The 25015-nt window shown below is 32.7% G+C and overlaps 1 protein-coding gene across 3 annotated transcripts; it reads right to left on the bottom strand.

Annotated features, from left to right (window-relative positions):
* Nucleotides 1–3838: 3838 nt before the first annotated feature.
* Nucleotides 3839–23017, bottom strand: LOC128669382 (uncharacterized protein). Of its 3 annotated transcripts, XM_053744198.2 has the most exons (7): nucleotides 22861–23017; nucleotides 20232–20361; nucleotides 10494–10638; nucleotides 7994–8088; nucleotides 6680–6830; nucleotides 5539–5732; nucleotides 3839–5000 (listed from the first exon to the last, which is right to left on the bottom strand). In XM_053744198.2, the coding sequence occupies exons 3-7, from the start codon at nucleotides 10630–10632 to the stop codon at nucleotides 4653–4655; spliced, it is 927 nt and encodes a 308-aa protein (XP_053600173.1). In that variant the 5' UTR covers nucleotides 10633–10638; nucleotides 20232–20361; nucleotides 22861–23017; the 3' UTR covers nucleotides 3839–4652. The 3 variants fall into 3 exon arrangements, with proteins under 3 accessions (XP_053600173.1, XP_053600181.1, XP_053600164.1); XM_053744206.1 differs by lacking the exon at nucleotides 22861–23017 and having other exon boundaries at nucleotides 6680–6812; nucleotides 20232–20380; XM_053744189.1 differs by lacking the exon at nucleotides 22861–23017 and having other exon boundaries at nucleotides 20232–20379.
* Nucleotides 23018–25015: the final 1998 nt, after the last annotated feature.

Genomic DNA, 25015 nt, shown 5'->3' with positions numbered 1-25015 from the left:
ATTATTTATATATATATATATATATTCCCATTTCCGTAGTAAAGCGAATTTTCTTTTTTATCGGTCTGCACTTCAGCCATTAATCTATCTAGTTGCGACCATCTACACTACTAATATCGTTTCATTCTCGACACGAAGTACACTGTGTAAGAGCTTGATATCGGAAGTTTATTTACTCTCTGTTAGGTTAAACATGTTCATATTAGAAAAGATACAGAATAATTTGTATATGTTTTCTTTATTATATGTTTTCAGTATTATTTTATCTTATTCTGATATTTTCGCGCTTCAATGCTTTCCCCGTTCCTTCCTCAATCATCGGCATCTGCTTTAAAACTTTATCAAAATAGTCTCCTTTATTCTAAACTAACAGCCCGTACTGTCTTCGCCCGGGCAAAACTAAAATAAATTATACTCCTAAACCTTTCTTAGGAAAACCGTACAAAAAACCATCCAGTGATTTTGAAGTTTATTGCGTTTCTACAGACAAGACACAGACGTGACACCCCTGTCGCGTCAAAAGTCAAAAGAAGTGCCCAGACGTATTTTTATATTATTTGCAAGGATAAAGTACCGCCTATGTAACTAGATCTTGGAAGATCATTTAATTCCTTGCCCTGTGAATATACGAGTCTAAGAGTTTACAGTCGTGGTCAGTTTGTTTTTCATTTCCGATATTTTAAAAGGATTGCTATTAATTAGCGTATATATAAAAAAAAAGTTACAAATTTTTCACTCGCAGGAATAAAGAACTACAATGTGAAATCGATTTTCTATCGCTGACCTACGTTTGTAAGGAAATTCAGATAGCGCTTCAAATATTATATAGGAATTCCAATATTCATGTTTCAGGAAGCCGGGTCGTTGACTGACAATATAGAACTCGTCATCCCTTAGTGAACGTTTGCGGGTTATCCCTATTTTATGGCGCGTACGTTCGGGATAAAGGGATTTACAAAATTTGCACTCTACCGACCGCAACCTTCTCGTTTTGTCCATTGAATGAGTTATTAAATTTTGAGTAATGTTGTTTTATGTAAAATAAATAGTCCCGGTAAAAAGGGCCGTGCGAAGTGGAGAAGATATAGTAAGAAAGCCCTGGGCTAAGCTAGGTCTAGCTGGGGCATGTTTATGAGTTCGGTTGGGATTGATAGTCTGCGAGAACATCTTGTTATGAAAGATAGTTTCGACGGAAGTTTAAGGGTTTACCATAGATAAAAAAATATTTTTTGCACTATAAAAATCAATAAATATACCGAAAGAGAAATTGTTGACGTTACATTGACAGTATTGACTTATTTCACTTTTCTAAATCAATGAGAAAATAAATTGTAAATTGTGTATGTTATTATTTATGAATTTATTTATGTTCAATGAATGAAAATGTATACAAACAATTATATGTTAAATTATACATCTGAGGTATGCAAGGCCAAAGTGAAAGTGGGTGCAGTCAACATGTAACGGGAAAACAAAGTGATCTGCCGATACAAGACGCTCTGCACAAATCTGATGAAGAATTTTTCGCTGCGAGCGTTCATTTTCTAAGAAAAAGGCTACATGAAAAGAAGTGCCGAGTCGATTTGAATGCGCAAGCTACATCGCAGAGTTGTGCTTGCTTACACGGCGATCTCTTGCGGCCGGATGCATCGAAGACAGTGGAAGGATCCCTCGCAGTAGATATTGAACCACCGATACCTATAGGAAAGTCTCTGTCTATGCTACAAGTACTACCATTTCCTAAATCAAGCAAGTACGGTTTCTTTGCTCGTCTCAAAAATACCTTCAAAAAATATAGATCATATTATGACATGGAATCAAAAGTGGACGCATTGGATAATAAAAAAGCTACGTCTGACTTCAAATTCCCTTTAACTGGACGTATAAATAAGCCTCTGCGTCAAACATCGCCTCTAATAGGCATAACTGAAGAAGTGGCAAAGGAATGTGTCAAAATAACATCTGAAAAGAGTATGTGCAGAACTGATATGAATATCGCTAGGTAATTTTAGGTGTTATTGAAATTTATTGAGAAGCTAACGTTTTGTTGTATTAGTTAATAATGTATGTGGTTGGTACAAATCTTGAATTATATTGTAGATCATAACTTTTGTCGATAAAATTAATAACAAAGAATTATTATTAATTCTTTTTCTTGTATTTATTGGAATCATAGTTCCAAGCAACTAAACTAGTGAGTTTATTATTAAATTATCATGTATTGTTCCAAGTTAAATATGTTCGAAAATCACGGTGTTACAATTTCTAAACCCCAGATAAATATTATGCTACTTTAGTGCATAATATCTATGAATAAAACCTGCAAAGGTTTTGTCGTAAATATCCAACTGCAGTGCAGTACAGTGCAGTGTTGTGTAGCATTGTTACATACCTTCAGCTAGTCATATAAAATGCTAGCAGCCCGGCCCGGTTTTGCTAAGTTAACAATAAAATAATATATTACAGACAGATGCAACAGGGGATTTATTTTTATAATATGTATGGATGGAAGCTGATGGAAGGATAAGGATATGGGACTACAGCCCGGCGGTATATAGCTATTTCTTAAGGGAAAATAAAAGTTTATAAGCGTTTATGGGATTCCTTACAAGTACGTCGTCGATCGTGTATGTTGATTGTTGTTTAATTTCACTATTCTTGTACCTTATGTGATTGTTCCAGTAGCAGTCTAGAGGACAACTCAATGAGAAAGGGGGTCTCGCAGTTGTATTAATCCACTGGAGAAATACATTTCTGTTCCGATTCAGCTTTAATTTTGCTGTTGAATGATTCAAAGGATTTTGGTCTTGTTACAAACGGATAGAGGCGATTTGTGGGTTCTGACTAACGGGAAATAAAATTTAAATTACGTTTTAGTGAACTTGTACACTAGTTAGTAGCTTTGTGCCATACTTAGTTGTCATACTAGTATGAAAACTAGTATTTATGTGCTAAACGGCGTAATACAAATACTTATTCTATAATTGTTTTTACATACTAGCCACACTACATGACAAAATAATGCAGTATCTCAAAGTATACTAAGAAATCTGTAGCAAAAAATAACAAATTTGTGTGCTCGACTGGCATCGATCGGATTCTGTATACGTTGAAATTATATATCCCTTTTTTTTGGAGGTTGTTGCATTAACATTGAACGTATTGTGATAATTTGACTGCTGTTAAAAATCTCGTATATAGCAGGTATTGGAAATGGGTGTAAATGAATGCAATACATCACATTTTTACACGTGGATATATTATTATACGTGGTAAAATGTCATTTATCCTGGTTACTCTATTGTGGGAATAATTACGTATAGGTACTAAAGTCAATCTCTTTAATTAATGTACTGAGTAGCTTAAATTATTATTATGTGAAAACTAACGCAAGTGTGAATGACCTCAGGATTTATATTGTATTTCACTGATTTGAAAATTACAAAGGTTTGTCTGGGGTCTAGGGACTGGGCCGTGTATACGCCTACAGAAAATTTATTTGGAAGATATATTTTAGGAATTTGTCTTGATTGGTTGAGGCAGACTACAGCGTTTGTCAAATGTATTTATTGGTTATTTTGAAATTTCCAGTCGGTTTATATTTTATTCAAGATTTCTTATTTATTGAATTTGTAAAAAAATTCCATCAATAGATCTGCCCCTATCACCCATCATCTTCGCACATATTATTTGATCATATTAAAATATTATATAAAACTAGCCAAAATCCATAAAATTCCAAAGATAGCATGAAAAAGTAAATGGAATACATAACTACCATGGAATTAGTAGGGGAGTACCTACTCATTTCATGATAACTACAGAAGAAAAGTCCAGGTTTGAAAACAATTGAGTTTATTTATTCGAAAAAGTGAAGTAACTCACAAAGCAAACTCGAAAACGTTCTATAATATATTCTAATTATCAAAATATATCTAAAAAATTACTAATAAGGCAAGTACGTAATATATTTTCTAAATTTATTAACAGACAACCTATTATATATATTATAGTGCAGTAATTATAGTGCATCTTGCATTTTCGAGACCATATTTTGTAAAATCTAAGGCAGTTTGGTGTTATAAGTAAACTTTAAAATAAATATCTGTCATGTTTAAATTTAAATATATATTTTAATCTAATTACATCGAGCTAGCATAATGTATGGTGAAGCAATCGAAGAAAAATGGGATTACTCTGTTCCATTGAACTTGATTTATTATCACAGGTTTTTGACGAATTTTATTTATTAGTAAGAATAAAATTAGTACTTACAGCTACTTATAAACTATGCTTAATAAGTAGTTACTGGCAAATGTAATCGATGTGTTTAAAAACTAATTTGTGTCAGTTTCCTGCAGCTATTTTGATAAAATAAATTTGACTTATTCGGATTCTAATATTTTGCGACTAAAGATATTTTCTTATCAACTAAAGGTGGGACGGTGACATTTTTAAATTACAAAATCGGCAAGCTACGCTGCTAAGCCATCCCAATAAGTACGAGTAATATGAATAGATGTACAAAATGTTTGTAACCACTAAATTAGGGAGAAATTAGAAACTTGTGGGTTACATACACGCATAAAGCCAAATAAACCAAATCTGGCGAAATTAAGCGAACGTTATTTGTGAGAGCTCGTGCCCTACTTTTAAGATAACTTTATCCCTTCGTCTTTCAGTTTTCTCACAACTTCGGGGCAAATTTCCTTTTCACGTAATTTATACCCGCTAGAAATCACCTCCTTGGCAACAACGAAGTTTTTCTTAAGCGATTCCAACCAAATTATGTAAGAGTAATCAGGCCAGATACCACCGTATCTCTCCGGGAGATGATCCGGATGGATGTGTTTGTGCAGAGAAGTGACGTCATATCCATGGAAAATTATTTTTGAACGCATACTCTCGGTGAGGAATGGCTTGAACATGCTGTAGATCTTGTCGAAAAGCCAGGAGTGGTTGATAATGTGGATCGCGTGGGTGATTGCCGGGAAGCTGGACTGAAAAGAGAGGCAACATGTGAATGTATTATATTTAAATATTTAGGTGTATGAAACCTACACCATAGGTATTGGCGGTTACCTACCCAAGGCACAGTTTTATATAAAACGTCCAGTACTCAAGGATATAATCATCGTCGTAGTAAAAAAACCTAATTCTGTGGTCGCCTCTCCTTAGTCGGAGTTCTACAACACAACAATAGTTCTGCATAAACGCCGACGCCTCTAAGCGTAAGCAGAATTGTTTATAACAATTCTATTTAACTCCAAATAAGCCATAAGCCTATTTGCGTATGAGTAGTAGCCCAGAATATCATTCCAAATTATCCCGTAAATGACGAACGAGGTGACTAAAACAACAATAGCGTCCCAAAAGAGGGTTGACGTCAAGCAGGCAGCCGGTTGTAAAAGCATAGCTAAATCTTCAAAAGGGGCGTCACAGCTTCGAATGTAACCGGGAACTGTTTACTACATAATAAATAGTACGTTTACTCCATTTCATGGACTAGACAGGCAGGCATGGCTAAATATTACTTACAACCAAGAGCTTGACAATCTTCGCAGCGACGGATGGGGTGATCTGCCAGGCGTGCTGAGTGCCGATGTCCTCCAAGTCGAAGATGGCGACTCCTCCAAGAATCTGCGTCCTTTGCTCCAACATACCGAGCTCTAGTGCCATAATGGTGGCTTTGAATATATCCTCCACTGGCACTGACTTGGGGTCCCAGCATCCTGTCAATCCATACTAATATTGTAAATGGGAAAGTGTGTTTGTTGTGTTGTTGTTTCACGTGAAAATGGAGCAATAGATTGAAGTGATTTTTGGTGTGGAGAGGAAGTGTAACTCCACAGAGTTGGACAGCCACTCATTACAGCAGCTCGTATGCCATGCTCGTATGATATGTTATTTTACGATATTGGTAAGGGTGACTGATTAATAATTAGATTTACATTGAGTCTGATATTACGAATGTCTGATTTGATAAAAAAGAAGGTTAAATAAGTTAAAAGTCCTTGTAGTGTTCGTATCAAATATATTAGTCCTCAATTAATCTCGTATACGTTTGAGATTTATATAGTTAAACGTAATTAAACTTTGCAGTAACTAATAAGCAATGTTTCATCACGACTTTGTAATGAGTATTGACTATATAATTATTAAGTAAGTTAATAGCTCAAATTGGAATTCATGAACAAGGTGACACGAAATGTATAAATACGATAACAATTTTACCTCCTAAATATAACTTAGGTACAACTAAATTTGTTTGAATCGTCATGAGAAAATGCAGACGTTAAATTCCTTTAATGTATATTGGGTTCACGGGGAAGACAATGGACCATCCTCCTAAAAATGCCAGTTTCCTAACATTAGATATCTCTCGTTTTTCCCGGCTTTTCCTCAACCAGAGTGTCTTACTCCAGGGTCCGCTAAGTTAACTCCAGCCAGTTCTCTAGCACTGAGGACACTAAAATGGCCGATAATTATGAAAGAAAATAAAACCATTTTCTTGAAAAATCTCTTTCATTAAATTGTCTGTCTATAAAACTGAAACTATACTAGTAGATTTTTCCGTCGATAACACGAGAGTGATAGCTGTATTTTCATTAACCATGTCGAAGTCTTTTATCCAGTTGGCTATCGACTTGTTCCCTAGACTACGTAAAAAAAAACATACCAATCCTGAAGTGTATCAGCCGTCTTCCGTTCTGGTCTCGATACGGGGGCACAGCTATCACGTTGGCGTCGCCAATGCAGCGCAAGTCCAGGGGGAACACGTTCTCGAACAGATCCGGGTTGTCTTCCTTAAACTGATAGTAGTTCACCATCTAGAAGTTGTGGATTTAATTAGCTGTAGATTTCAAAGCAACACACATATTTGATAAATTTCTGTTTTTAAGGCCGGCTACAAACTATCGACGAACTAAGGACAGATGACGCGAATGATCGTTCATGCGTGATCTGTACTTATCTGCGAACTATTTGCTGATAATATATAGTCGGCATATAATGCAGTTCAATTTTACCTCTTAACTGAACGATGCAAGGGCAAACTCATCAACTTAAATAACTTAACAGTCGATTATTAGATTTGTATATAATATTAGAACATAGATTATCTGAACTTTTGGAAGTTATTTTGTACAACTAATGTTTTATTATAGGATTCCTTTAATAATTTGCAATGAATTACTATAATTTTTTTCTACTCAATTAAAATAAAAAAGGGTATGTACTAATTGAATAAAAAATACTTAATTTACGCAACCACGTTTATTGTCAAACCATCGTATTTTGTCAAACCTTTTTCACAACATATATTTCAAAGGTGACCCAACCCACACTCTCGATATTATTTGACAATGTTTTTGCCGACCTCGTCATGTCGTATTCATGGACACCCTATTCAAATTGATCGGTGAACAATAACAAATGTAAGTATTTGCGACATATGGTGCGGAAGGTGAGCGGGAAATATACAATTAGGTAAGTAGATACAATAATGTGGTTCAATAGGTACTTCGTGTCATTAAATAATATAATAATAAAAGAAGACGTCATTCTCAACACTTGCCGTATCTCCCGAAAATTCTTAAGCTCGTCAAGACTATGTTCCACTTTTTGTATTATGTCTTCCACTTCATATACGTCAGTGTTTGCTACCACTCGCTTACAGCCTTTTTACATGCAAGTATATTTGTTAAAACCAAATATAGTTACAAACATGTAACACCTCTCTTCTCACGGGTCTATTGGAAGAGATAACGTTTGAAATAATATCAACAGTAGCACCCTTGTAGTCATTTTTATAATGTACTCTTTTTTATAGGTTTTTTGTATACATACATTTATAAATATATAACTATTTAATTACAGTGCCTGACATTTTAAGCTTCACGGACTTTATACAGTGAATTGGAGCGACGGTTTTGAAAAATATAATAATCTAAGTTTGTGTAATGAATCAAGGAAGTAGGCTACTAATATTTACCAGACGATGTGCCCTTTGTGGTATAAAGTTGCGTGCGCGCAGGAATCTTAGCAGAAATTCATCGTCCATGCGATGAGGCGTGCACTCTCCGCGCTCTGGAATAATAACACATCAGCTGAGTCAGTATGGCTAATATATTTTAATTTTCTCTGACAGAGAATTAATGAAGAACATAAAAAGCTTTATTGGTGTAGTTGTCATACACATAAATATTATTCATCTTGTATTTATTTGTTTTTTTCAACTTACTAGCTGTTTCCCCACAGTGTTCCCGCGCGCGTTGTCATACAAACTAACCATTGCTGGTTTCTCATTTTTTAGAGTTATACATAGTAGTTTGTATCGTTTAGAATGATTGTAAAAAACAAATTTAACCTACCACTGTCAATTAAGGAAATAAAAAATTGAAACCCATCGCAAATCTGCTGGCAAAATATCTGCTTTTATCCAACGAGACGGCCGTCTGTAACTATGGGAAAAACTTGATATAAACAAAGACATTGCCGCATTGCATTTGAAGGTTCGTGTGAATTATGTATAATTTATCACATATCACTGGTCCACTCATGGTCCACTATACGAATAGCAAAATAAGTATATGTCTGTGACAGACAAAACCAGACTTTCTAGCTTTACATACTATTTATTCATAAAAAGTAACACCTATTATAGATTAAAACAGCCGTGACGCGCGGGGCATCTTTCTAAATCTATGGGTTTGGAACTCCGTTGTACGGAGTAGGTACCTATTAATGCTATTTCCATGGAATTAGAAAGTATACACCATACATATTTATTAATTTCATGGCCATTTTTTATCTCACTGTGAAATATTTGACATTGACAGAATGGGACCAAAACTATTGTAAATAGGTTATTGTTAAATAATAAAGTTTTAACTTTTTTATGACTAAAAGTTTAAATCATAGCAAACATCATCTTGAAGAATAAAAAACATTTAACAAAGAAAAAAACTCAGTTACACCTCTGAATATATGTCCAGAAAAAAATATCTGTACGTATGTAAAAGATAATTCATGAAGAAGGCAGTCACAATTCGCAAGGAAACAATACCGTGTGGCATCGCTACTTTCATAACTATAGTTACGAACACAATTACTAATATTTACGTTTACGTTAAGTCGCTACAATCACACACATATGAAATGTATAATAATCACGTGTTGTACGGAATTTAAAAAAAGTATTATTTTAGTGGTGGATTCATAAGATTACAAGTCCGATGACCTCCTGTGTGCATACAATCTCAGATTGCGACGACCCAGGGGTCTCTGACCGTCAAGAAAGGATACAAAACGGTCCTTGGCGTCCATACCATACGTTAAACATATTCACACATGAAATAAATATTTTGGGGTGATTTCAGTAAACATATTGTTGTTACTTAAAGTACACTAATAACGAGATACAATGTCTTGTCTACTATTATTAATAAATATTTACCAAAATCACGAATTGATGAAAGTTATTATATCACGAAGTAATGACAAAAATAAACAAATAGACAATAAAATCACAAATAAAATCGTACAAATTATGGACCCACGTAACCGTCAATAATTAGTACACACAAATGTTTATTCATCTTCCTCTGCGTTTAATGCTCGCGAGCGTGAATCATGCCCACGGCCCATTCAAATAATGTAATAGAAGACTAATATTATATAACATTTATAAGTATTTCAATATGATCACCACAGATTTAGTGACTATCACTGTATTTATTTTTCTTTTTGTTGATCTATGCTAAATCACTCCATATTAATTATTCTCGTCGCATCTTTATAATTTTATGTTGCGATATACAGGGTGTTTTCTGAAACACTGTATTGTCTTATTACTATGCTCATGCGCAGTAGATACAGGGAAAATCCTAAAAAAAATTAAGGGGATCATGAAAATTTCACTTTACGAAGACCGGTCGGCTGATCAGCTAATGCTAGATATTTATCAGAGAAAAAAATAATTTTCAACAAATTTTATATCTAAGTGTATAAAATGAGTCAATAACTAGGTACTGGACGGATTATCCATTTAAGTAATTAGGACGACGTTTACAGATAAAAATGCTGGTAAAAATTTTTACAAATACAAACTAAACTTGCAACAATGAACGAAAATTTAATGTTAGTCGAATATTTTGTTGGATTAAGTAGTTTACATATTAAATATACTTATTTGTATTCAAATGTTTACATTATTTCAAATCTACTCAGAAATTACTTTTCTAAAATAAGGCCTTGATGGCCTGAGAATATTACATTTTCACCATATTTTATGATGCTAACGACGTTAATCATAAAACAACAAAAACAGATTTATTACAAATCCCTATATGTAGGTCATAGATCGACATGTGATTTATTATTCATATGGTATACTACTTAATAAGAGTAGTAAGTAAGTAGATCATACTGATTATACTGACTGATCATACATGAACAGTTTGCGGATAGTGTGGAGCCGACATAAAACTGACCATAGATCATATCGCGCAGCTCGTCTATGGCTCGCAGACGTGTGTTTGGGTCTTCCCCGCAGTGCTGTCGAGCGTACTCCATCAGCTCCGGGGGAGGCTCTCCAAGCTCTAACTCCACACTGTAGTCCGGAGTCGGCATCTTTCCCTGGAAATAGAACAAACTCCAATAAATTAATAAAAACGATTCAAGGCTATATATGACGTCATTAAGGGACGTATATTTAATTTGTATTATTGACTTGAATAAAATAAAATGAATTATTTTATTATTTTGCTGTACGGCGGCGGCGGTATAGCAAAGTATTGGCCTTGTAGTTTCGAAACTCTAAGATCTATCTACCCCGTATAAATACGTGATACTGTATATACATACAGTACAATACATACGTATTTATATTATTACTTACTACTTTATTTAATAATATATTAATAATTCATTTAATTTTAATAAATCTTATATTTTGATGCATGCCAATAATATAAACAATGTATAATAATAATATATAAAAATATTGCATATTCTCTATAGGATAAAACATGGTGATACTATACGAATTGTAATAAAGATCTACTTAATATATTGAATTGAATAAGTAAAAATACCCATCGGTGGCATGAGGATTCATCCTAGAATAAGATCCTATATATTTATTTGGTTATTTTCAAGAATATTTTCGTTCAGAATCACAATATTTACACTTTTTTGCTGTTACAACCCGGTATTCTAAAGGTAATAATATATTTGACTTAGCATTTACTTTGAGATACGGAAAATTCCGTCATAATAAAATACACGGTGACCACAAGTTAGTAATAAGAAAGTGTATTTTTTGCGACGTCGGTCTATCCACGAATAAGTTTGGTGTTTCTGACGTAACGATTGTATATATCTAAATGAATTCGAGACGAGCCTCCGTGACCGGCGGCGGCGTCCTTACTGAGCGTGCGATGCTGTTGAACGCGCTGCGACTAAAACTGCGGCGACAACATAGGTCATACAATTAATATTGTCGTATCGTGTTGCCTCCGTCTGCCTAGTCGAATTTGTAGGTCAACTAGGACGTCGTGTGACGTCAGGCTAAGTTTCAGTTTCACGATTAAAGCGTGGGAGCAGCTGCGTTGGTGTGAACTGAAAGTTAATGGGGATGAACAATGTTGCTCTTTCTGATAACGGCCCGTTTTGAATAAATTTTCCTCCGCGAAATTAATAGCTATTTAGCCTTTAGATTTTAGGATTCATTTAAGTTTGGTTAGTAGTGTAGAATTTATATATAGTTATATAATTTATATAGATAAATTACCGCTTTCACCTCTATTATTTGGGGTATCTAGCATTATTTAAAGTACACACAATGAATTGTAATTTCATAATGATTAGTTTAGATTTTTGTGGAAAATCTATTATGTATTTTTTAAATGTTGTAGTCATTTGCAGTTTTCTCATATTATTAGATCAAAAATTTCTTGGTGTGACTCAACGACTCATATCCTACCTATGCACCGTATCGTATATGCATGCACCATAAATACATGCATATCATAAATATGAATGCAGCTAGTTATTGACCATAAACACATTCTCTTAGAAAGCGGTTTTCCTGAACATGGGTATAAAGTGCTGCGGTAATTAATATTTATTTTATGTAGGGACGCAGCAGCATAAACACACATACACAATATTCTATGACATGTTGGGTGTATAAGTGATAAAGGTCGATAGGATAGATCAAGTTGTCCAGTCCACATGAAGACAAAGCGGCGCAGCGCGATGCGGGAAAATATAACATTTTGGGACATTTTGGGACATTTTAGTATGTTTTCTTACAATACACATAATATATCTTATATCCATACTACCGGTAGTAGCTTTCGCTTGTAAATTTGATTAGCTATCGATAGTAACTCGTTTCGACAGTACCATAATCTATTTTGTATTTCAATTAATATACTGCTATCGATAATATATCAGATAGTCTATCGATTTTTTGGCGACACTAGTGTGTTATTTATTTACTGCTACGGGTGTGCAGTTAAACACGGGAACAAATGCTATGCTTTGCGCCGACAGGTGCGTGGTTATGAATGCAATCGCTTAGTTAAGACGTCAAAATATTATTCAAACAATTACCTATTGTTTATAGTCTGGTAGTTTTATCTAAATAATTGCCATTAAAGTATTTCAAAGTGAGTTATAACTTTTGTTATGACGTTTCATTATAATTAAGAAAATATTGAATAGGTAAATTGAATAACTATACTTATTATGTACTAGTTTTTACTCGTGGCTTCACCAGCGTGCGTCCGCTCATAACTTATCATTGTCAATATCTCGGGCTCCAAGCAACTTATCGCGATGAAACCTAATATTGCTATATTTGCCTCTATAATAATTCGTCGTAAAAAGTTAAGTAAAGAAAGCTTAGAAACAGACAGACGCGGCTGGGGACTTGGTTTTATACTATGTAGTGATTACATATATTGATGCCGTATTTAGCTCTCCAATAAAAAGATAATAATAAAAATAAAATGAAAATATAAAGTATTTAAACTTAAATAGGTCTCTATTGACAGAGTAGAACTTACAATGTTTTATGCACCTCAATGGAAAGTATATTGCGGCAATAATTCTCAAGTGCGCTAGCGTGCAATATAGATGCACTTAATAGCTTTAGGGTGGGTCCTTGGCCGGGGTAAAAGTGAGAGAAAGCCTGTGAAATGCCACCAGTCTAGCAACCTGTTGGTAGACTAGTCACGATATGCTAGGAAACTTTCCTAGCTCGTTTACGCCGAAGGAATTAAATTATTACATAAGTAAATGCATCTATTTGAAAATGGCTATGACTAATAAAGTCTTTTTCAGCGTTTATTTGTGTGACATTTGAAATAATTTCGTGTTATTCTATTCATATCCAATTTCTTTATCAAAACAATTTAATTTAAATAATTGACATGTATTATACTGCATTGCATTATACTTGCATTAATTAAGACGTAGGTAAGTAAAATCGAAATATCATGTTACCCACTTTACCTACAAATTAAAATTCAACTTTAACATAATATCACAACCTCAATAAAATAAAATGACTGTGACATATACGGACAGACGGACATGACGGAACTCTTATAATTTCCGTTTTTGCCATTTGGCTACGGAAAAAAGCCCTAAAAGCTTTTAGAAGTATCGAAATATATACTGACTTCAAAGGTATATTATTCATTGCAATATTGCTAAAGGGAGATGCTATTGTGCAACGATCACTAAGCAATGTATGTAAACTACTCATCACAACAATGTCACTTGTTATACCACAAGTTTTTCTCTTGAGGAAGTTCTGCAATGGTTCGTTAACTTACACTTAACATAGATGTACTTATTGCATTTCCTTTTACATAAGTTGGAATAAAAAATATAGAAATATATATAGTTTGAAAAAATATGAGTTTCCTTTTTTACAATGTGGTGTTAAAAGAAATAGGCGTAGAATACTTGAATGATAAAATACATAAGTGAAATAATCACGAAGAGAAATGTGACTTATGTTTTTTTTTTCTCTACGTAGGTTGACTTTATCTGCAAAAATAAATTGCCACTACACACACATTTTATAAAAGCAAAATGGTTTTTATTATTCAAATCATGATTTTAAGTGGGATGAAACGGTCCAGAATTATGTAAACTTCCCTAGATAAATAATGATCCTCTTCATTAATGTTGTAAACCGTTGTAGGACATAACTTCTTCGTATTTTTTTACATCCACTAATGTCTAATTTATTGTCTGTTAAGGTGGGTGGCACCATCAACTATGACGTTAACTTTAGCGTGCGCAGAAAAACGCAAAGTACGCCATTTTCTCTAAACGCCAGCGGCGCGCCTATTAAAGTCAATTTCAAATTTGGATTGCACCATCAAATTTATATAATAGACAATAATTTCGACATAAGCAGATGTAAAAAAATACGAATATGAAGTCCTATATAACATCTTTTTTAAAATGTTTATTTATTACATATTGAAATTGTGTGATTCTACAATTGAACGACTCGATTTGCACTTACACACCTACTTATATAATTCATTTATAAATAGTACTTACTCAAAAAATTTGAAATGTAAATTACTTTATAACTTATCAAAGTGGAAATATGAATAGTAATATCGGTGATAATAGGTGTCACTTTTTTTACCAACGTGCCTAACTGGTTCCACTGCCGACACGTAACACAACGTAATGCACTTTTTGAAAGGTGCAAAGAGCAACAGAAACCAGTTCACCTAAATATCCTGTAGTAAACAGAAAAAATATAGAAAGTGACTTCCTTGTTCTTAACTTAGAAGTCGTTATGTAATATCATATGCATAAAATTGCCCCACCGCAGACAATGAATTAAACAATCGAAATAAAACGTGGGTGCCAAACCAATATTATATTCTATTATTTCAAAACTTAATTACGTTTTCATACCGCAATAATTCCCTTTAGGGGTTTGTAAACCTAAGCTATTTTAGGTAACTGCTGTAATCACACGTTATGTTACTTGTTGTAATAAAGTGATGCGTGTAAGTTATGGATAATAGAATAACGACATGGGTACCTATTGTTTGTTCGTATTTTACTTGGTTATTAAATTATTATTTTCTCATTACAATTCTTGTTTTACTAGGCATAGGATAGATAGAAGAAATCCTTTCTAAGATTATTGTCGGCGTGTTTTTTTTATCGAATTTCGAATTATTAATAATGAGTTAACGAACAAGCACCTACTTTAATAAATAAAAATGTTCTCAGCGCCAAAGTTACGATCCGGTCCACGCAGCTACATTGCGTAATCTTGACTTTATTGAGATCAAGCGGTGGATGCGTTTCGGAAGCGTTGTATAACAGTTTCTTTTTTTGGCCAACTGTCCCAGAAAGAGTGTGCAATTAGAAGTATGTTTACATTCGATAGCACGCTTAATAAAATGATATAATCGTTGTTTCGATAATATATTACGTAAGTTGTTGCTTAAGTTGTGGGACAAAATTATTAATTTATTATATAGAGATTACATTTCAACCTTCTTTTTGGTCGATCTCGCATTTTTTAGTTACAGACTAAGTTAGTTATTCTGTGATGAACGGCCTTGGAAACTTCAACACCCCTTTTAGTACATTTTCGTATTTCCAGATAATTTCCATACTTCACAGTTAGGGTCAAAGTGCGTTGTAATTTTCGCACAGTTTATACTAATTTTGGATCTGTTAATAAAATTCATCTTATTTTTTTAATTTAATTTATTTTATTTACAGGTTTAGATTAGAGTATATCAATATTTTAAGATCAGGTTTCGTTTTTATTCTAGTTACGTTAATATTATATAATTAGTTCTAAAAACATATAGGTATATATGTAAATATATTTAATTAATACTTCTAGATTAATTGTTTTAAGATAGAACGAAAAAATACCTAACTAATTTAACAGGATTTATGAAAAATTAAATTTAATTCAAACAAAGCGTACTAGATATTTAATATTATAAATTTTGTTTAAACATCACCGGAAATTACATCATGTTAAAATATAAATTTACTTTATTTAAGTATATACATTTCAAAATTATTTTTTCAATAGTTTAACAAACAGAACATGTTAAGAATTATATTAAGTAGGTATTGTTTTTATGATTAGGTACCTGCTCATTGTATTTTGCGGATCCGCCAGAAGGTCATGGCTTGATCATGTAGCATTTATTTTTAACATCTACGTAGTATGTGTAAAAAATGAAATACGAATTCAATACATACAGACGATACTCGTAGAAGTCTTGTTTGATTTGATTTGTTAACGATATGATTTGTTTATGAATTTTTGTTGTTTTGTTAGTTTTTTTTCGTGGATTTTGATAAGGAATTTCATGGACAAATCGCGATGTTTTCCTCTATTTTAATAATATTACAATCATAAAAAGTTGGCATACTTGAACAAGTGAATTCCAAACAGTCATTAAAAATTGCTTCTTTTATTATCTCTGTCAGGAACTTGAAAAGCCTTGTATTTAAGTTCCTGAAACTACTATTATAATTGTATATTTTAAGAATATTAATTTTGATCTAAAATTATATTCTGGAAAGACATAGTGAATGATGATAATATACAGACCGGATCTGGAGACTATCACGATGAAGGATGATATGTATGGATGAAGAGGTCTGATTGAAGACATTTCTTTACAAATGTACATGCAAGTATTAATATTTATATTACCTGTTTTATTTGCATATTGATGTCGATGATTTATTATTCTAGCCTAGACAAAGCTTGATCAAGTTGGTCTTGTTTTAGTTGATTTGATATCGCGCATGTTAATTAACCTATATCATGATTTTATGGATGCTCTCGATATTTTCGTAGCGAATATATTTTAGATTTAAGTGCTTTCCTTCCTTTTTAGTTTCCTTTCAGACAATAAATAAATAAAAAAAAACAAATTTAAGAACACCCAGCAGTTTATAAATAACTTAGAATCAGATTAATAGGAATGCTTACCATATCAATAAAGAATAAGGAAAATAGCGGATAAACTAACATGACGTCAATAAACCTGAATACAAATTTTGCAAAGAATAAAAGCGTTCCACTAAAATCCAGCAACATGATGCATTTTGATAACCTCAGCTCCAGCCAAGGTCAACCAGCTTTTGGTAGCAACACAAACGGCAGGAGAAAAACGACAGGTTCCTCGCAAAAAAACTGCACTCGACAAACGGGTTGCATATCCTGTTTTAGAGCTTTATTTTGGTTTGCGCACTACGAGGCTTGGGAAAAGGATTGCCAGGAACCAGTATTCTCTCCTTTCGGTGTTGGATTTATGTTTTTCTATAGTAGTAATGCGGTGGTATAAAATGGGACGTATAGAAATTAACCCCCTAATTGATGATTCCTATATTGATGATCTCTGAAGATATTTCGAAGTTCGAAATTTGGTACTTAATATTTTTGTAATAATTCTGTATTTATACATTATATTTAAATGACTGGAATTAGAAAATGTATAGAGATAATAAACATTAACTTTTTGCGATACGCAAAAATAAAAAAAAATACAACAAAGAGACTTATGTATGTATTAAATAAACATTATGGATAAATCAGAGCGTTTGAATTCCTCCCACTGAGTTGTTAAGTAATTTTCCACCATATATATAACTGACTTATAACAACACAACAATTTCAATAGGACGAGTAGAAATCTAATAAGTACATAGTATCCATTAGATTGATAACAGACGCAAATTTATATGTGATTTAACTAACCGCTAAAAATATATACTTAAAATAATTTTGCGGCAAGTATTTAATTAGTTGGTAAACAATGTAGGAATAGGAAGGAATTGCCAAAATAGCAAAGCCAATGTTAATGACTATAAATATTCACTGGAAATACTGGTATAACTCGATATAAATACAAATCCTTTTCAACATTCAAGGTTGATTTAGGTACACCGACACAGATACACAGCTATACAGAATCTATGTAGATTAGATATAGTATGAATAGTGGACATGAAGATGCAGTGACGCACTCCTGTCCATTGGTCTAGCTCATGCCATGTAGATTATTATGCTTTTATTTTTGAGCAACGATTTAAATACAAACTGTACCGGGGGACCAGATACAATTTTTTTGTATGTGATCGACTCAAAATATATGGGAATATCTTAGGAAATCAATGGTTAAATACCTAAATGGGTATCATGATCTTGTCCACTCGCTAGCTCTTACTACTAAGGGATAATACTTAATACTAAGAAAGAGCACTTCACATTCACCTACTATTTTTTTTTTTAAATAAAGGATTAGGATAACCAAGACAATAAATACAATTTGAACTATAAAGCAGAGCAGAGCTAGCGGAAATGCCAAATAAATTTGCAAATGAAAGTGCAGACCTATTCCTATTTGCAAATTTTAAATGATTCACATAAGGTCAAACTATTCTGAAGTTAGTAGTTACATTGTTTATATAATTTATACAGCTTTTGTGCATGACGTTTGACCCCGTGTTGAACATCAATACTTACTGCAAGCCTAGGTGTCGCGTCAAAACTAATTCATACTTTATTCACATATTTGTATTGTAATGTTTATTACCGCCATAAGAATACATTTACTGGCAAACGCAAAGGTTAATTTTGTATTTTAAATTATACTTAATAGAAATAAAAAATAAAGTATACCTATATTATAAAATCTGACACTAGTGTTTGCAATACTTTATTTATATTACGATTAGAAAGAATGATATCTATTTATTTTCAATTTAACCCGCGCAAAACCAGTGTCGCAATATTCAGATATATTTTTTTATAAATTAGGTAGATGGTAAATTTCATTCAAGTTATTGACAGATATGTACGCTTGGTCTACATTGGGGTATATTTATAAATAGTAGCGCATTGTCTATTACTACATAGTTGTGTTTAACCATTTAAAGATAATGTCGACTTAGATAGCACACACGACAGTGATGTGACTCGACCACGTGTGAGTGCAAACGCTTTATACGACGAAGGTCAGTGGTGATGCTCGCCAAAGGAGCACACACTATATACTGCATTTATTTTTATAATAAAAAGTATGTGCGTTAGATGAATACAATATAAATAGAAGCGTATATTGAAAAATATTCAGTGGTCTTTGAAGCTATAAAAAAACCATTAAGCGCTCGAGTCAAATGATATTTTCAAATATAATAAACAGTTGGATTTGGACAGTGATTTTATATGGGTATCTTTTTTCTCTTTTTGCGGCAAACAACTCTGAAGTTATGAAAATTTGAGTTTTTAAATCGTAACGGCTATTGAGTTTAGGTCGTATTAATAATTTTTGTAAGCTACGAAAGTAATTCAAAAACATAAAATTATCTTTCTGCCTCTTATTTAGCTAGAAAATTATTCAATAAATATAGAACAACATTGTATACTAGCTGAAAAAAATGCTAATTTAGACATATATTTATTTTATGTAAATTATTATTAAATAGAGAGAGAGAGAGAAATAATATTGATAAGGATAACATAGCTGTTTTGTTTATGCCTAAAGTTAAAATAATCTAAAATGTGTACTTGCGCCTGATTTATTGCAAACATTACAAGCACCACAGTTGACACCAAGATAAAAAAAAGCAAAATCGCAAGTGTGCGCAAATAATTATCTGCGTAAATTGAAGTTGTATCACGACATTATTAGGTCTGAAATTATAAAACTATGCGAACTTATCTAGGGCGGAAAATAGGATGATTGGTTGGTACTTAGTAACACGTTAACCTCGACATATTGTCCACAAGGTACCTACTACACTCATTGCTTGATAATAGCGCCGGTTAATGAAATTGTAGTAATTCTGTGTTATCTAATTTGCACTGTTATCTTGTGTTATAAATAGTGATTGTTGTTCCGTTGTGTCAAATATAGTATGTTATTAGATTTTTTGTTTTTTATCATTATTATTCACAACACATTCTGTGAATGTAATTAGAAATATTTAAAATATAAAGAATATTAATAATGAAATACATTAGACCTTTATCATGCTACTCACATAAACATTTTAATTAGCATGATCATATTTTCTTTTGTTATTCTTTACACCTTTGTTGAATCAATAATTCTCCGTAATGTCATAATAACTTCCAATAAAATTTTACAAGTAAAAACATTAATAAAGAATTTTTTTTTATTCAAACTTACCAGCAAGAAACAAGACAACGCAGCGATCTAATTTTCCTGTGCGTACGCGGGTGTGCGATGCAGCGTCGAACCGCGGACTGCGCTGCGCGTGCGCAGATAATCCGCCATACGAAGCCAGTCGCGGCTCTGACTGTCAACAATAATAACTTTTGAATAAAAAGAGAAACAAAACTATACTTTCAATTGACCACTATTAAAGCAGCAACAGAAAAATAAGGAAAAGGCGAAGGAGTCAAACAGAATCGATTGTTCGCAATAAAACTACTAAAAGCCTTATAAGTACGGCTACATTTCTAGAAGCTATGAATTATACTTCATTTGATAGAAGGTATCGATCAAGATCAATATTCTATTATAATACCAATAGGTATCGATCAAGATCAATATTCTATTATAATAACAATATTCTAAACCTTCTATATTTGAAATTGTTATAGGTTTATCCATACCATAATTCGAGAAAGCCTTTACTGATTTTTTTATCTTTTGCTATTCTAAAACTAAGGTTCTTAGGGAAAGTAAAACTGCGAGAAAATTGGAAATTTAATTGTATTTATATAATTTCAAGAGACCAGCTTCAATGGTAGTCAATATTGGGATCAAATACACGTTACTCACACAACTATAACAAGTAAGTACCTACAAGTAAATTGTAGTAAGTATGTAATTGTACCTAATGTATTAATAGAACTTATGTAAGCATCACAGATTACTTTGGTACCTCTCTAAGAAAGAACAGCATAGTTGTTATGAGTGGACAATGACCTCTAGAAGGCTATTTGGAGCTGCAACAAATGTTGTGGGGGGGGGGTCTATTTTTTACTTTTACTATTTGTCGACAAGAGCCTGATGAGCTGGTACCTTGGCTTAGTAATAATAGCTTTTATTATTGATTTATGGTAATAAAAGGTTTTCTAATAGAGAACGTCCTATGTGAGACATCTTTTATATTAGCTAGTAGACAAAAATATACAAAAAAGTACGAATGAAATGCCTTATTACATAATTTTTCTCGTGTTTGAAAATCTTGTTCGTGGTTTGGTATTGACAGATAATTTTTTTTAATAACATTTTAGCTAAGTATTTATCTTGTAACACTGGTAGGACGCGTTTTTCTTTCATGACCCGCTACATGTGTAGATTAGATTGGTTTTACAACTAGTACCTACCCAAAAAGAGGTCATTAATTTTATGGCAAAAATAGCACAAACACTAATTGAAGTTTATATATATATAATATTATATATATATAATAGGGTTATACGTAATAGGGTTGTCCCTCGGCCGATAGCCTTAAAAGCCTTAAAAGCCATTTTAATTATCAATCAATACCCTAGCCAGACCGCATCACATCCAATGTTATTGTTATTAATCTAAACTGAAAACTAATTTAGATTATAGAAACTTCTCCATGACGTTTAAGTCTAGAGTAAATAAGTATAGGAAATAGGGAACAAATGTCAGGTTATGTTATTTCTGCCTGGTGCTAGAAGGAGTAAGACCAAGAATTTGTAGCTCGATCTCTCCAACATGTTTTCTAATGGTCTGATAAATATCTAAGCATGCTGAAAGCCTTCGCTCGTCATGTTCGTCGAAAATTGGCCATACCAACATTCATAAAAAAATCCACCTTGTTATTGATTTCTTATATATAATTGAAAAATGATTAGCTATACTAATACGTAAGTAAAGAAATCTGCAAAACAAAGAACAAAGAGTTAAAAAAACACAGAGGTTCGAAATATAAAAATGAAAATATTTAAGAATCCTTTTTAGTCTCAAAATGTATTGGCTTAGATTATCAGAATTGAGTCTTTTAGTCTCTTAAAACACTATCCGGTAAATGCATCCCCGTTATGTCACGGAACACGAGCGATACCGACTTTGATGATTCATTCTTGTCGCACTAAGTACTTTTCTTTGTTCTTGTTTTGTGTAAAAAAAAGTAATTTTTACCTGAGCACGTAGGCGTATCGTAATGTGAGATTTAGATGACCTTAAAAATAAGTTTTTAGCCTAAAAATAGGGAAATATAATTAAAACTCGTCAGCTACAGAACAATGCGAGCACTCGTACTTAATATTAAATTATAGGTAAGTTGAATGTAAATATATATTTATAAATTTCTTTTTGTGTGTGTTGCTTTTTATTTACTTCTATCTATCTAAATAACACTGGTGTCAATTTTTATTCAAATTCAGATTCCGAGACATAACTAGACTCAGAGAAATAATTTTCAATTTCATTCACTTGGTTCTTGCTTATGATATTCGAATAGCAATTAGTATTGCTATAGCAACCTACCTATATATAGTTATTCTTTTTGTTATATGCGGCTGCGAGATACTAGACATCTACCGGCAGTCAATTAATAATAATTTCGTCGTACTTATATGTACTACTTCACGTATTCCATAACAAAAACAAGGCAAAAGAAAATCAAAGTCAACGATTTCATGGTTAAGTTTAAGACTTTAAAAAACTTTGTACGTCGTTAGGTACTCGTAGAGGCATGCCCCATTGCTCCGTTGCGCTCCGTCATGTCATCGGACGGATCAACGAAGAACAACGCAAAATTGTATAAAGTTTCAACGTAGGTACTTACGTCATTGTCAAATACTGAACTCACCGTGCGCGGGGTCCCTTTCTAAATCTATGTAGAAAACAATGGGGAGCACGATGACTGAGCTATAACGTACTGGGCATATGTCTTACAGTTTTTGTTGAGATTCAAGTTATAATCATAGAATTGGATAAGTGTATTTGTACTATTTAGCCAAAATGAAATAAAATACATGAAAATTCAACACTGGCCTCTTTTATTATTATGGTGTATTAATTTCCACTTTGTTTGTTCTGCTTTTCCGAATGTTTACTGCGTCCGCTTCCGCAGCGCTGTATTTGTACTGCTACTCGCCGGTAGATGTCACCTAGTAAGTGGTGACATACACCGTCGTCCATATGAATAATTTAATTTCAACAATATTTTTTTCGAAAGTGTTTCTTTCGAAAAAAATATTGTTGAAACATATTTTTTTATTAAACATTATATCCACCGAAGAGCCATGCCGCATTGCTCTGTCGTCCTCCATCACGTTGACGTCCGTTGACGGATCATCGCAGGACAACGTGGAAATTGTATGGAGTTTATTTATTTGAGTTTGTTATAGAGAAATTCGATGAAACCGTGAATGAGGCATAACCCGTTTTTCAGGAGACTAAAAATTCTTGAAATGGCATGGGTTTGGACCACAGGACACATTACACATCAAACTCAAGCCAAAAAAACTTTTATCCCAATCATAATTAACTTATTATTTTGACTATTATATTTTCATTGCAAAAATTACTTCCATTAAATTATTGGGTATAATAATTACTAATAGATCTAGATAACTTGTATTATCCTATATAATTAATTCAAAGTATTTAGGTGTAGCTGATTTGAACATATAACTTGCAACTGCAATATACAAAATGAAAATCTATATTTAGAACAAAGGTATGCATTAAGAGTATGTTTTTGGTTTTAATACAATTTCTAATTAGGTGACTTTAAGTGTCTCTTTATGTAAACTCTAAACTTTATGTAAATGTTATTAATCTGCTTATTATTTATCTGCTTAATTAAAAGAACAGTTTTTTCCAATCAGTTGGACTACAGCCCACAACATAACCTATTAGTTCACCTAGTTTTGTTCCCTGCCACAAAAGATTAAGTAATTTCGAGATATTTTTTATTAATAAAGAGATTGTTTTTAGCTATAGGTTACCCTCACTGGTCAAGGCTAACTAAACATTAAATTTATTTAGACCATCGACAACACATACTGGTTTGACCACACGAATTTCATCACATTGTGTTTTATGTAACGGTGGTGCGCAGACGCGAGCAGGTTGAGACACCATTCTTAACGTACAAACAGACAAAATAGCGAAATGGTTACGAGCTGTTAGGCAACTTCATATTAATAGTTGCCACTTAATGTTATTATGTATATTAATAGCAATATTTGTTAAAAACCGTTTCTGAAATCGATTGCATTAAAAGTAGATCAAGTGCTTTCGGTGTAAGTTTTGTTTAACCATGGGAAAATACTTCTTTATAGTGATGCGAGAATGAGCTCTTTAAAATTTTCAGCTTTCTTTGAATTCTCAAAACCCATTGATACTGTCCAATTGCCAAAGGGTCGTACATACCTAATTTGGTTTGCATTTTAATTTCGTTTAAAATGTAACGATCGAATTAAAAATATAAACCGACTAAGAAGTCGAAGTCGGTTTATAGTGTAGTATAAGGTGAAGAAGTGTGTGTATAAAGTGAAGACACTTTTCTATTCGAATCCCTAGTTTTGAAAAAAAAATATGTATTCTGAGCCAGAATGAAAACAACAAATGGCAACGTAAACAAACGTGAATTTTAAAAATTCTTAATGTATTACTAAGTTACGTACGTATTAATTGTGTGGTTCTTTCCTCTCATATAAACACAGGGCGATGCATGGCAGCTATTTATTCAATTACTTCTCTTTTTATCTGGAATACAAATTGTGTATACTCTTATGTTTTCCATGATACCGTAAACTTTTCATTTTGCGCATACATTTGTCTTTAAAACAACACAATTATCCAACTTGGTATAATTCATAATATCTACCTATATGTGGTCCTACTTAAATACGTTTTTATATGTGTATATATTTCCGTCATACTTTAAAATAAATAAATACCTAACTGAAAGTAGATACTATCTACGCCTAAGAATATTCATTTTTTTTGCAATA

Source organism: Plodia interpunctella, chromosome 1 (genome assembly GCF_027563975.2).
Source record: "Plodia interpunctella isolate USDA-ARS_2022_Savannah chromosome 1, ilPloInte3.2, whole genome shotgun sequence".
Classification (NCBI taxonomy): Eukaryota; Metazoa; Arthropoda; class Insecta; order Lepidoptera; family Pyralidae; genus Plodia; species Plodia interpunctella.
The sequence above is the reverse complement of the archived record's forward strand: the minus strand, read 5'-3'. Positions and strand labels throughout refer to the sequence as shown.

What these genes read in the sequence shown, in the direction of transcription:
- LOC128669382 (XM_053744198.2), bottom strand. Translation starts at nt 10,632, where the DNA reads ATGCCGACTCCGGACTACAGTGTGGAGTTAGAGCTTGGAGAGCCTCCC. An exon ending in CACAAAGGGCACATCGTCTG is followed by an intron (nt 6,831 to 7,993) that starts GTAAATATTAGT and finishes CACAACTTCTAG; the next exon opens with ATGGTGAACTACTATCAGTT. An exon ending in AGATTGTCAAGCTCTTGGTT is followed by an intron (nt 5,001 to 5,538) that starts GTAAGTAATATT and finishes CTCTCTTTTCAG; the next exon opens with TCCAGCTTCCCGGCAATCAC.